General features: G+C 32.2%; 1 protein-coding gene and 1 pseudogene across 1 annotated transcript; one reads left to right on the forward strand and one right to left on the reverse strand.

Annotated features, from left to right (window-relative positions):
* The first annotated feature begins 8,526 nt into the window (after positions 1-8,526).
* LOC129311509 (protein FAR1-RELATED SEQUENCE 5-like) lies at positions 8,527-11,448 on the forward strand. Its single transcript, XM_054953839.1, has 3 exons — positions 8,527-10,560; positions 10,961-11,021; positions 11,402-11,448. Exons 1-3 carry the CDS (start codon positions 8,527-8,529, stop codon positions 11,446-11,448), a joined length of 2,142 nt encoding a protein of 713 aa, XP_054809814.1.
* A 57-nt stretch (positions 11,449-11,505) lies between these two features.
* Positions 11,506-13,866, reverse strand: LOC129311510 (tropinone reductase homolog; annotated as a pseudogene).
* Between the last annotated feature and the right edge of the window lie 132 nt (positions 13,867-13,998).

Consider the following 13,998-nt stretch of genomic DNA (forward strand, 5'->3'; position numbering starts at 1 on the left):
TTTTTAAGGCTAGCACTAAAAGTTATAAAATTATTGTAAAAAGGTTAAAGGGCAAAAGTACCCTGAATTTTTTTTCAAATGAGCACTCAACACCTTTATCTTTTGAAAGGAATAATGTTACCCTGGAAGTATGAAAAATGGAGCAATTTCACCTTGCAATTAATATATACTAACATTTGATTGTTAAATATTACTTTTTGACTAGAAAATTTGACGTGTAACTTTCATCTTTCCTCTCCTCTACGTGTGCCACCTCCTCTCTTGCTCGACTTTTTCTTCATCTTCTTCATCTCTTTTCGATAACAACTAGTTAGCTTGAAGGAGCACTCACATCCGTCCTCCTCTTCTATCCACTCCTCCTCTACCATTCTGATTTCAAGGTTTTAGGGTAGTGATCTCAAGGTCTCCTTCATGTGTGAGAGTGTGATGTGTAACGTCTAGGAAAACTTAATCGTGATTGGTTAAGCTAATGAGTATGATTAGTAAGTTAATGAGATGTGTGGCCAGAGGGGCCTAATTTGGTGTAATTGTTTTGATTTCAGCCTTAGAAGTGAATCTGAATTGAAGGCAGGCCACCTGGGCAAGGAAAGAGAAAGAAAGAATGAAGTTTGCCCTTTGTGACACATACCACATCGTGTGGTCAATTTGCTATGATGTACAAGGCAAATTTGAATGTAACGAGCCTCTCTGTACCATGAGCCACGATGGAGGGTAGCGTACGCCACGACGCATAGCCAAAATATAACCCATTGAATGAAATAGGTGTTAAAGATATAATATAATCATTTATAGTCATTGCACAATGATTATTACTGTTAGTGACGTTTCTTGTGTGAAACCAAAGCTCATTCAAGTGTGAAATGGCAATTTCACATGTATAAGTGATAAATCTCGCTTGAAGCGTGACAAATCTCATTTGAAACATCGTGTGGTATTGCACAAGTGATAAATCATGCATGGACAAAAATGATTCATGCTTTATTTAGACCACATAAGCTATTAAGTGAAAGTAAGGCTTCTAGGTGATATTTCACACATGTATGGAAAGTGATTCACGCGTGATTTGGACCATAAAAGCTATTCAATGAAAAATAAGGCTTCTGGGTGACATTTCATGCATGTGTGAGAAGTGATTCATGTATGATTTGGACTATAAAAGCTATTCAGTGAAAATCAAGGCTTCAAGGTGATGGTTTCATGTGTGCGTGAGAAGTGATTCACGCATGATTTGGACACTGAAACTTACTTTGGACGATTCATGTGTGTGAGCAATATTGAATCACGCGTGTTTTGGAGGGTGCCACTACATATAATTTTATAAGACTCTAACTCACTCAATAAAACTCTAAATCTGATAAATTATATATCGTTGGGAAGCTCTTGAATTCTAGTTTTTAATGAAAAAAGTTTTACACATAAATTCTATGTGACTTTTGAGATACGATTAAAAGAGTGAATGAAGGTCAACTCTACATATTGTATAGAATCAATATCTCAACGCTCAATTTTTAAAATTCATATATTTCTCAATAGAATTCCATTTTAAATAAATAAAATATAATTGAAAAATTATTGGAATCTATTTTCAAATGAGATATATTTCACATTAAAATAATCTATATAATGAGAGATAAGATAAGAAATATGACCAAAGGTTAAAACTAATTTTCTGCACAATTGTCATTTTAAAATTTAGACTTTAAATGTTCATGACTTTTTTAACTTAACTTTATTTTGAGTAAATAGAATAATTTTGAAAACTTTATGGAGTTAGTAGTTAAAACATTTCCAACTTTTTGAGATCAAAGATGAAAAACATGAATGTAAAAAATTATATCTCACTCTATTTTTTAAGAGCTAAAATGCATGTTTTGATTTAAAATATCTTAAGCCAATATTTTATATATAAATAAATGAATTTAGCATAAAGGCTTCTAGCTTAATAATATTTTGCCTATGAAGTTTAAGACTTTCAAGGTAAATTCAAGCTTGTATAAATGCCTTCAATCTTCTTAAACTCTTCTTGGATTATCCTTCCCTTCATGTTATCTCATTTTGAGTGTGGCATGCATGTTGATGATATCTTTCATTTCTTTCTCTTTATGTTCACTCTCATCTTTACTTTGAACAACCTTAAATAATATACCATGAATAAAATGATTAGTTCAAGTATTAATATGCATATAAATATAGGTATGAGGATTATGATACCATGCATATAGTTAATTCATTTATATTTGTGATTATCAAAATTTAAGCTAAACATAATATTATAAGTCATTATATCCAACACTATGCTCTTATGGCATTTGTCTAGTAATATAAAAGTTAAAGTAAATTATTGCATTATTTTTTATATATCACTCCTTTCATTTTAAATTAGATTGGATCTAGTGTGTTGCATGAGTTCAATATAAGAAAATTGAAATTAATAATATAAATAAGAATATTATGAAAATTTCAAATTAAGTAATAATACTGAACATGTCTAAAAAATATAAAAAATGTTTGATAATCTATAATTAGAATACATTCAATATAATAGTATCAATTAAAAATATCTTAAAAATGGTATGGCTTTATGAATGACTCAAAACCCTTGCTTGTAATTATTCCATGGATGTTTTATATATCATTTATTATTAGGAGCATTTCACTGGCTCTTGTGCATTGCACAGGTTTAATAAAACAAAATTTTAAAAAGTAATATAGATAAAATTTATAAAATTTCAATATAAGTAATAATGTTGTCTTGGTAGACAAAATAAATTTTTTTACACACACACACACATTCAATTTTAATATGATCAAATGAACATAATTAATATGAATAATCTTTAATAAATTAGCCATCAACTTATCCAATATAATTCATATTTGGGGCAAAAAGCACACTAAAAGGTAGGGGTATTTACCAAGACAATAATTTTAAGGACACGATGAAATGGAAAGCAAGTTGAACAAATGATTTTCATCCCTTAAAATTCCAGTTTGATTAACACAGAGCAAGAACCAATTTCCCAATGCCTTTACGAATGTGCAGTTATAGCCATGATAAAAAAAATATGAGGTTTAAACCTATCAAATGGAAATGTCCATTTACTATCTATAGATAAGTCATCAAGACTTCTTGCTTCATTAGCTCCATTGCAAGTCTTACAAAGGTAAAAAAAGATATTAACATCACATCAAACTCTAGATATTGATTGATCATATTACGTTAACTATATAGAATTAAGTCAAAGATCAAATACAATTACTTGAAGTGAGCAAATATTAAATTATTTTGGAAACGTCTTAATGCATATTAGAGCTCTAAATTTAGTGCTTGTGCAAAACATGCCCAAAAAAAAAATATGTTCCAATACCTTGTGCCTAGATTTCAGTTAAAAGCCTTGATATGTAGGAATACTAGTTAAAAGCTACAGAGGAAGTAGAATGTTTGTGAGAAGATATGATATCAATTGAAAGCTAACTTTGATATGTTGGGCAAAAATCTACAAATAGATGTGCAGGTGACAAAGCTGGAACTAAGAAAGTGAAAGCAACTCTACATTTTAGAAATTGACCATGGTCTCTCCAAACTTTTTGAACCTAATCTTGACAATCAAAAGTACTTTGTCATCAAGTCATCATTCGAATATAAATGTATTTACTTGTGTCCTAAATCTTATGTGTATTCCCTCTTTTTCCAAGCATGATAGAAATGATAGGAACTATGTTTCAAGGCCTAGCCACTAAATGCGAATATCAAATGTGGCTAAGTTAAATATCACGTTCCTTTACAGCCAAAAACTTTGCAGTGGATGACAAAGTTCTGATTAAACAACAACTAAAGGTACCTCAAGTTTCTCTTGCGGGTCATGTATTGCGTTATCTGCCAGTCTATGAAATTCATTCTCCTATAATGAAGAATTGTATTCACATCAATCACTACCCAAATATTTATTTCCCTTTTATAGTAACCCTATGTCACCAATGTGATAATGCTAGTAAATTATATAACTTCTTGCATAAAATAAGAAAGAAAAACCAATTCAATAACAACTGTGGCAACATAGGCAGTATTCAGTACTAAAATTTAACCAAGCAACTTAACCATGCTGGTTGATGTAGTTAAGTGACTACAAATGAACTAAACAAACAAAAAATTTGCTTAAATCTTAAATTATCAACAATCTACTTCTTCCCCATAAACCAAAGAAAAATTAATAAATAATAAAACAAATGCAACTGTAAATTATAAGTGACTTCTATCTACTAATTTATATGGATCACGAAGAATGATTATTTTTCTTCTCTGGACTACTTCTGTAAGCATTACTTTAAAGATAATTTATGAGCAATTTTAATTGCTTACTATTATGTTATCCAATGAAAACATGGCATGTAAATTTTTTTACTTAACCGTAAAAAAGTTCTCATTGTTATGATATATAGATTATCAGTGCATGAATAAAGAAAGGGAAAGCATTTACCTGTGCAGATACTTTTATTTGATAATGTTTAATCATTTATTGGAAGTACTCAGCCATTTCACCAAAGTGTATCTCCACCATAAATAGTGAAACAAAACATTATGCCTTCTCCCAATAGGAAATAGTATGGAAAAGCATTAAATTAATTTATTTAAAAAAAGCTACTTGATGAAAGAAAACCGTATACCTTTAAAATGATTCATGAGTATAGCTTCCAAAGTTTACATTTCCATTTGCGTAGTTTGTGTAATGCATAATTTTTCAAATCAAACTCTTGTACATTGCATTAAATCCAATCAATTTTCAAATACCAAACAAAGCTTATAAATCTATACATCATTAAATTTGGAATCTCTGTGTTGCACTGGAAAATGTCTTAAAAATGATATGGCTTTATAAATCATCGTGGCTCAAAAATGAAAAATGAAGACCAACATCACTTACTATTTTTTTTTTTGTCTTTGCTTAAAAATAAGAAAGAGACTGTTTACCTATAAAATCCAATATCTTTGTGCAAAAAATGACCGCCCCATCATTATTTAGCCTTCTCAGCTTCAATAACCTATATATTAAAAAATAATAATTTTCCACCACAAGACATTGAAGCAATCTGGTAAGTTCAGAAAAGAAAACGTCATTTACAATGATAGCATTATAGCTAGAATTGTTTCAGTAGGATATAAGGTGATTGAGTATTAACATTGAGAAAGCTAAGAAAATTGTGATTTACCAATTCAGCCAGAGGTACCTCATTAAAATTTTTGTATTTCAAATCAAATGCAATAACCAGATCGGGAGTATTGAGCTCAAGCTTTTGAGTGAAGACCCAGTGTAAAGCCCCACCAACAAAAACACCCAATGTGCAAGCACAACAGAAGGCGAAAGGCATATGGTGAATTTTTTCCTGTGTAATTTATAATCATATGAGAGAAGGAATCATACCCAAACCCATGAACTCTCGTGGTGAATAAACTTGTATCAGATTTAGGTTGTCATTTCAAGGGTAGAAAAGGGAGAATTGATCTTTTCAAATAGATGATGAAGAAGATGATAAATAAATGAAATGCTCTCAAAAAAATGGAGAAATAAAAAAGGCATGGGGAAGAGCAGTACATATAATGGAGACAGATGGTTAGAATTAATGCTCCTGTGGATCTCAATTTTTCCATTTGAAATTTGAAAAAAAAAAGTGGCACTACCATTGAAGATATAAACTGGCCTCTTGAAATTTCAAAAGACAAGGCTCGAGAATGAAGTCTGGCATGATAAAATTGAAATGGAAACAAACAAATCGCTCAGGATGAAAATGGGGGAGTCAGAATAAGCATTGGTAAAAGCAAGGGGTGTAAATGTACCATTGAAGACGTAAACTGAACCTTCTTAAAATTTGAAAAGAAAAGCCTCGAGAATGAAGACTGGCTTGATAAAATTGAAATGAAAACAAACAAATCGCTAAGGATGAAAATGGGAGAGTCAAAATAAGCATTGGGAAGAGTAGGGGGTGTAAATGAAGTTGCAAAAATGGTTGTTATTAATGCTCCCGTTTGAAATGAAAAACCGTATGACAGATGAAATGGAAAAAAGAAGACATAATACATAGGTGCAAAGAATAAATAGAGCGACCTAATGACAAAAGAGAATTAAAATTAAATCAAAGTAAAATAACCAATAACTTAGCTCAGGCAAATTGATCACTATACTATAAAAAAAAAATTATTTATCAAAATACTACACATTCAATAATATTTACCAAGATATTATAAATTAGTAGTTTACAATGACACCAAGTTTACCTTTTCTTTTTCTGTGCTAGAACTACATGTCTCGATTTGTGTGAGATTGAGTCTTGTACTAATAATTTAATATATATATATGTGTGTGTGTGTGTGTGCCAGATGTAGTAGGCATTTTCCATTCCCTTTGCGCATTTTTCTTTTTACAGTATGCTGATCAATTTGCCCATGGCTCAAATTCTGACCAACCGGTGGTTTTTTATGAGATTTGTTAATATATATAGATGGTTATAAGTCACTTTTAAAAGAAATTCAAGATTCAAAATATATAACATTTTGATAAAAATAAAATTTCATTAAAGATATTTTTTAATATTATTTTTTCATATATTCACTTTCATTCTCATTTTTTTTCATATTTAGAGCATTAAATGAATAATATTTTTAAAAGTACTCCCTCCGTTAAAAAATGTAAAATATTTTTTGAGGAGTTGAATGTTAAAAAATGTAAGGCATGTTTTAGTCTTTTGAAGTGTAATTATTGTCTTTTTTTTAAAAGTACCCCTATTGATAGTGACTTTATATTTATTATATGATGTTTAATAGAGATAAATATGAAAAGATAGAATTAGTTTGAAAGTGGATAACTACTTTATTGAGGGGTGAGATTCAGTTAAAAATGCCTTATATTTTTAAATGGAGAGAGTATATTTTTATTTTTTTAAAAATAAGAATATAAAGTATATTTAATTCTAGGTCAAACAAATGTACTCCCCCTCTGTGTGTATAAATTGTATCACACAATTTAAGAATGTTATTTAACTATAGTAATTATGTCTGAAAATTAAAAAAAATTAAACTAAAATACCCTCTTTTAATCAATATAAATATGTATTAATTATTTTTCGTTAATGTAAATTATAAAAAATAATTTAAGAAATATATAATAAATACTTGTTAAAATATGTGATTTTGTTTATATAAAAAAATAAATAAAAAATTATATTTTTTTTATAAATAAAAATTGAGAGGGTATTTAATAAATTTTATTTATATATATATATATTAAAAGTGTTCTATAAATTGAAAAAGGAGTGTTCATACTGTTGATTTTTAGAGAATAGAGACCTTTATCATACTGTTTTTGATGACCCTTTCATCCTAGAGGATATTGGCGTTCGGTTTCGGTACTCAGCGGCCGCTGAGTACCGTGGTGCTCATCAGGCCGAAACGCACCGTTTTATTAACCATGGAGAATCTCTGCGTTGAATTAACATTGAACGCGTTCAGTCTCTCCTTTCATTCGGCAATATAAAATTGAAAGTTGGAGGGAGAGAGCATGTGTTTTGGCGCCATTCTACTCACTCTCTTTCAAGCTTCAAGTTCGACCATTCAATTCCAACAACATCATTCAGTCAGAAGGGGTTCTTGTAAGCTAAAGAACTCCATTAATTCATTTTAATTTCTTCTTCTTCATGTTTGTTTTTTGGTTGCTGTCTTATTAAAACTGAAAGCAAATATGAATGATGAAGACAATAAGCAATAGACCCACATTCAGCTTGTAGAAACAGACTTCAAAGGATGACCGAATGCTGTCTAATTTCTGAAACATACATATATATATATATATATACATATACGTGTATGTGTAAGTCGACAAGGGCTACGTTAAATGGAATACTGAATTTGCAACAAATTAAAAATTGTGGGCTAGGGAATGAATTTTGTCTGCTGCGATGCCTATGAATGTTGTATCTGAAACAGCTTAATTTGCGTCAAAAATATGAGTTATCTTCATTAAGCTTGCTTTACACATAATCTTGTCCTTTTCCAATTTGATACAGTTCTTTCCAATGCATGGGAAACAATATAACGAGGGAGAATTTGGCCATTAATTAAGCATATTAAACAAGAATAAGTTTGACAGTAAACCAAGCTTAACATCTTCCATTTCCTTGATTTGGCTGTCAATTGTCATTTAATGTTTCTCATTGTTTAGTAAAATGAACCTATGACTTGTTATAAAAAATTTAGCTTGATCAGCCTTTTTTTTTTCTGGTATTAGGTGAATGAAATTCTACCTTGTATATATATATATATATATATTTATTGAAAAGAATATGAAGAAAGAAGTTTGTGTATATGTATATGGATGAAATATATATATATATATATATATGGTGTGCATGGCTATTTGAAGAACTAATATATAATGTTTGAAGAGTGTAAATTATCTTTACCATAACCTTGTATGTTTTGGAAAATTTTATTTTTGATAAAAATGTATAATATAATTTTTTTTCTTCACAGGAACCATGCAAGAGGAAGATGAATTGGAACCCAAAATAGGGAGGGAGTTTGAAAATTTAGATGAGGCATGGGAGTTTTGGACAGAATATGGTAAAAGAATTGGATTTGGAGTTAGAAAGGGTACTTCTACAAAGAGTAGAGCAGACAAATCCATTATTATTACATATAGATTTTTATGTTGCAAGGAAGGTCTGCGAAGGAAAAATGAAAAAAGGGCATATGCTTCTACACATCGACCAGAGACAAGGACTAATTGTAAGGCAAGAATGGTAGTATCTCGTGTTGGCCAAAAGTTTAGAATCACTGTGATTGATAGAGAACATAATCACCCACTTCACACAAAAGACACAGTAAGCTTGTTACCATGTCAGAGAAATATATCAGAAGCTCAAGCCTATGAAATGGATCTTGCAGAAGAATCTGGACTTGAACCTAGGGATACTTTTGACTTAATGAGTACATATGCCGGTGGTCCAGAAAATCTTGGTTATACAATGACAGATGTAAAGACTTACTTGATGTGCAAAAGGAAGAGACATATGAAGTTTGGTGAGGTGGGGTGTCTACTTGAATACTTTCAGAAACAAATTGAAGAAAATCCAGCATTCTACCATAAATATCAATTGGACCCTGATCAACACATCACTAATGTTTTTTGGGCCGATGCTCGCATGCTAATAGATTATGCACATTTTGGTGAGGTTGTATCACTTGATACAACATATAGCACAAATCAGAATCATAGACCCCTTGCACTATTTTCTGGCTTCAATCATCATAGAAGTGTGGTCATTTTTGGAGCAGCACTATTATATGATGAGACAATTGAGTCTTTTAAATGGTTGTTAGAAACATTTTTGGATGCTCATATACAAAAAAAGCCTCAAACTGTGTTTACAGACCAAGATCAAGCGATGGCAAGAGCATTGTGCGAAGTTCTTCCCAATACAAAACATTGTTTGTGTAGTTGGCATTTATTAAAAAATGGTGTTAAACACCTTGGGAACCTCATGAAAGATGGGTCACATTTTTTAACTGATTTCAAGAAATGCATGTTTAATTATGTTGATGTAGAGAAGTTTGAAGAAGCATGGAGCCAATTATTATCTTCTTATAATGTTCATGAAAATGGATGGTTGAAGTCTACTTATGATATTAAGGAGAAATGGGCTTGGTGCTATGTGAAGGAAACATGCACACTAGGCATGAGGAGCACACAGATTAGTGAAAGTGTGAATGCTGATGTGAAGAGATGTACAAAGCCAAAATTGGACATCAAACGATTTTTTAAAAGGTTTGACAAGGTTGTGGCAAAGAAGCGATACAAAGAAGTGGAACTTGAGTATGAATCTCGACAAAAGATTCCAAGGATGGTTAATCAAAGTGCACCTATTCTACGCCAACTTGTGCAAGTTTATACCCCTACTGTTTTTGACATGTTTCAAGAGCAATGGGATCTCCAATTCTCTGTAGAATTAATTACACGTGATGAGAAAGAGTCATTATTTGTATATATTGCCCATATGATTGATCAGGAAGGGGAATGGAGAGTTGAGTTCAAACCTGATACCCATGAAATTTTTTGTACTTGTCAAAAGTTTGAGTCCACGGGAATATTTTGTTGTCATGCATTAAAAGTGTACGAGTCAAAGGATGTAAGAGTTATGCCTGACCAGTATATTCTAAAGCGTTGGACTAAGGAAGCAAGGTTTGGTGTTGTCCATGATGTTAGAGGAAATGAGATTCAAGTAGATCCTAGACTTGACATCACGCAGAGGTATAGACAGTTAATGCTTATGATGGGAAGATTGGCATCCAAGGCTGCTAAGACACTTGAGGGATTTACTTGTGTTCAGAGATGTGTCATTGAGTTAGAAAATCATATTCCTAATGGTAATGAAAATGATACTTCTAAACTAGTCATAGAGTCACAAAATATGCCAAAGGGGTTCAAAAAAAGAGATGGAAAATCAAGCAAGAGACGTTGGAAAGGTTGGGAAGAGAAGAATTTAAAAACAAGAAGAAGAGTTGTATCAAAGGTAGTAAATTTTAATTTATATATAAGACAAAAATAAATTATTACTTATTTTGTATTTGAATTTTTTTTTAGGACTCTCAAGAAGCTTCACCATATAAGAAGACATCAAAGGAAAAAGAAAAGGCCTCATCATCAAAAAGAAGAAGAAAGGATGATCAACTGAAAGATTTACAAGCTTCAGCAATTTCTTACTTGGAAGCTCCAACACAACCAGTACAAATACAAGATTCAACATTTTCATATGCAATCCCTCCAGTACAACATATTTTTTCACCCCCTACATCACAATCATTGTCATTTACAAGCTTATTGGTGGTATGAAGCAATAAATTGGTCACTACTAAATGGTATATATTGTTATCCTATTTTGATGTCATGGTTGTTAACATTTACAAATGCAGGCACAAAGTAATGAAATTCCATCACTTGAAGCTATAGATCTTATGGAAAACTACTCACAAGGTAATGAATAGAAAAAGAGATACACAATTTGCACAAAAACATAATTTTATTAATTTTCATAATGTCATATACAATTTACAACATTTGTCTCTTTTGGCCTATATACAATTAACAACATTTACATACTCAAAATTGCACAAAAAATGATACTTTTACATCATTTAATACAATCCCTATCATCTAATAATTCCACAAACCAGCACTATAGTCTTTCTTCAAATCAGCATACTACATATTGCAAGTTTGGAGTCTTCAAGCATTAACATATTCTCTGTTTTTTGTTTTTTTTCCCGCAGCACCTTGATTCTGCAATATAGTGCAATTCTGGAAACAATTGTGCATATTTTTTGTGGGATGGTCCTTGCTTTGCTTCATTGTAGATTTCTTTCCAACTCTGTCAGCAACATCTATCCTGCAACCAGTATAGAGCAAATCAATTTCCATCCTTATCCATTTATAGCTTTACATTATCTTCTCTATTTTGGAAATGTACATCACACTACTCTTACTACATATATTTTAGGAATGTAGATCTAATTTTTGATGCCAAACACAATTTCTCACTTCCTCATGATTTTTGATGCCAAACATCTATCTTGAAGCTTTAAGAAGCGGGTGTGCAAGTTGGCTCAAATGGTAAGAAGATTCCAAATTGGTGCCCATAACAGTAGATACATCTTCTGCAGTGAGCAAATATTTCTACAAGATGTGCATAATATTTCTACACCCAGTGAGCAAATCATCAAAGATGATTAGGTCAATATTATCCCAAGATGTGCTTGACAGTCAATTAAAATGCAAAGAATCGTTCAATTTTGAAAAGAGAAATACTGGCAAGATTTTTTTTATTGTACTATAATCTCTTTTCCTCTGCGTTGATTTACAGAGAACATCATCTTACACAATGTGTGTTTGCAAGTCAATATTGAAATGTTCTTTCACCCTCCAGTGCTTTTCCCTCTCTATTCATTCTAGCTTGAAAACATTGCCAGCTTCTATGGCAATAACTAGATTTCCTTTAAAGGATAACTAAGAAGATCTAAATCCAGATTGAATGATGGGTCAGTCCTAACATGCATCTATAAAGATACTGCACAAGCGTAATGTAACCTCTAATTTCCTTCCCACCAATAGTGCAGACCATTGAACATCTAAACGCAAGATAGAACTACACATTTCTTTACTGTATATTGAATTATGTGTTTAAAGGTAGGATATTAGTAGTTGCTCTGATCGTAAGTTTATTTCGAAGCTAATTTCCAAACGCGAATACAGCCATCTTCTCCAGAACTGACCACACTATCATTATCAATACAAGCTAACCCGAGAGAAGCTTACAAGGATGTTGAGCTTTCCATGAAAAATGGAGGCAACAGTTTGCATTAAATTTTGACACTGGTGACTTCAGATCACATCGCAGACCGATCTAGTGAAACAAAATCCTTTGCTCCTCCACTCTTTCAAACACTTGTCAATGTCTGATTGGTTACGAGAACATATATGCACAGTTGCTCCAAATTCCGTTAGTTCTTCTACAATGGCATGCCTGATTCCAAATAAAAAAATGAATCAGCGGCAGAAAGCACAGGCCAAAACAAACAGTGATGGAGTTTGAATGAAACGATATTGTATTGAGACAGTTTAAACTAAATCATATAGTGTTTTTGTAAAGAAACAAGTTGCTGAGCATTAATACATGTAAATGTAAAGTTTATTATTATTCCAGCAACAAAATTAACATAATACTTACATCACACCTGTTGGTTTGAGCTAGCGGTCACGAGCACATATTACTGAATCAAACATAGATTCACGCAGAAGAAAATATCCCATCTACTCAGAGATTATCACGTCAACTGCAAGTTGCATGACATTGAAAATTAGAAATGAGACAATTAAAATGTGTCAATGATAAATACCACCAAAAAATTAAATTCTGAACTTGGAAAATAGATTAAGCAAGTTGTGCTTACCTTTCTCCGGTAAAGTTATATCTTCCATTGAGCCCTCAATTACTTCAACCAAATGTTGAAGATTATTTGCTTTGATAAGAGTACGAGCATGTTCTGCCATCTTAGTTGCTTCTACTGCGTATACTTTGCTTGCTCCAGCCTGTGCTGACCATATCGCAAGAATGCCGCTTCCAGTTCCCACATCCAAAACAGTCTTCTCAACATTCAAATCGCTTAAGTCAGCCCAAAATCTCTCTTAGATAACGTTATAAAGAACAAGCTTAATCAATGTCACGTGCTTCAGACAGAACTGACAACCCAATCAATGGCACAATAAAAAGGATAAAACTACAAATCGTCAATTCGCACCCCATGGTTGAAAATTCAACACAGAGCCAACAAAATGAGAAAAATTGACAGGACAGCACTGCAAGAGAAATTAAGAACCATACTTGGCAATGATCTAGAAAGGAAATAACTCATCGAAGTGTCGCAGAAATTAAGAGCCATGCTTGGCGATGATCTGTAAGAGAAAAATCAACAGGAAACACTACAAAAAAAATCAGCAGGAAATGGCTAAGGCTGTGTCGCCGAGAGAGAGCTCATCGAGATAAAGGAAATAACTCTCCAGAAAGGCTACCCTTGGTGATGATCTGACGGAGAAGGTCCAAATGGAGATACAGAACCCAATGATTGTGACGGCACCGGCGAGAGGAGACGCCGATAAAGCTCTGGTTTGAGAGTCTTAAACCTGACAGCCAGCAAACGGTAAAGTCGACCAAAGGAATTGTTAAAAGCCTTATTAACATGAAAAATGAATGAACGGTTGAGATAAAAACGTAATGAACGGCAGAGATTCTCCATGGTTAATAAAACGGTGCGTTTCGGCCTGATGAGCACTACGGTACTCAGCAGCCGAAACCGAACCCGAGGATATTGTCGTCTTCGTCTCCGGTGATGTGACAGGAAAAATTTAAAAAAAAAAATCATGTCGTACATGGCACGAATGATCAACCCAATATGAT

This window comes from Prosopis cineraria, unplaced genomic scaffold, assembly GCF_029017545.1.
Source record: "Prosopis cineraria cultivar Desert tree isolate PC_DT_omini unplaced genomic scaffold, ASM2901754v1 PC5, whole genome shotgun sequence".
In the NCBI taxonomy this organism is placed as follows: domain Eukaryota; kingdom Viridiplantae; phylum Streptophyta; class Magnoliopsida; order Fabales; family Fabaceae; genus Prosopis; species Prosopis cineraria.

What these genes read in the sequence shown, in the direction of transcription:
- LOC129311509 (XM_054953839.1), top strand. Translation starts at nt 8,527, where the DNA reads ATGCAAGAGGAAGATGAATTGGAACCCAAAATAGGGAGGGAGTTTGAA. An exon ending in GAAGAAGAGTTGTATCAAAG is followed by an intron (nt 10,561 to 10,960) that starts GTAGTAAATTTT and finishes TTACAAATGCAG; the next exon opens with GCACAAAGTAATGAAATTCC. An exon ending in TATGGAAAACTACTCACAAG is followed by an intron (nt 11,022 to 11,401) that starts GTAATGAATAGA and finishes GCTTCATTGTAG; the next exon opens with ATTTCTTTCCAACTCTGTCA.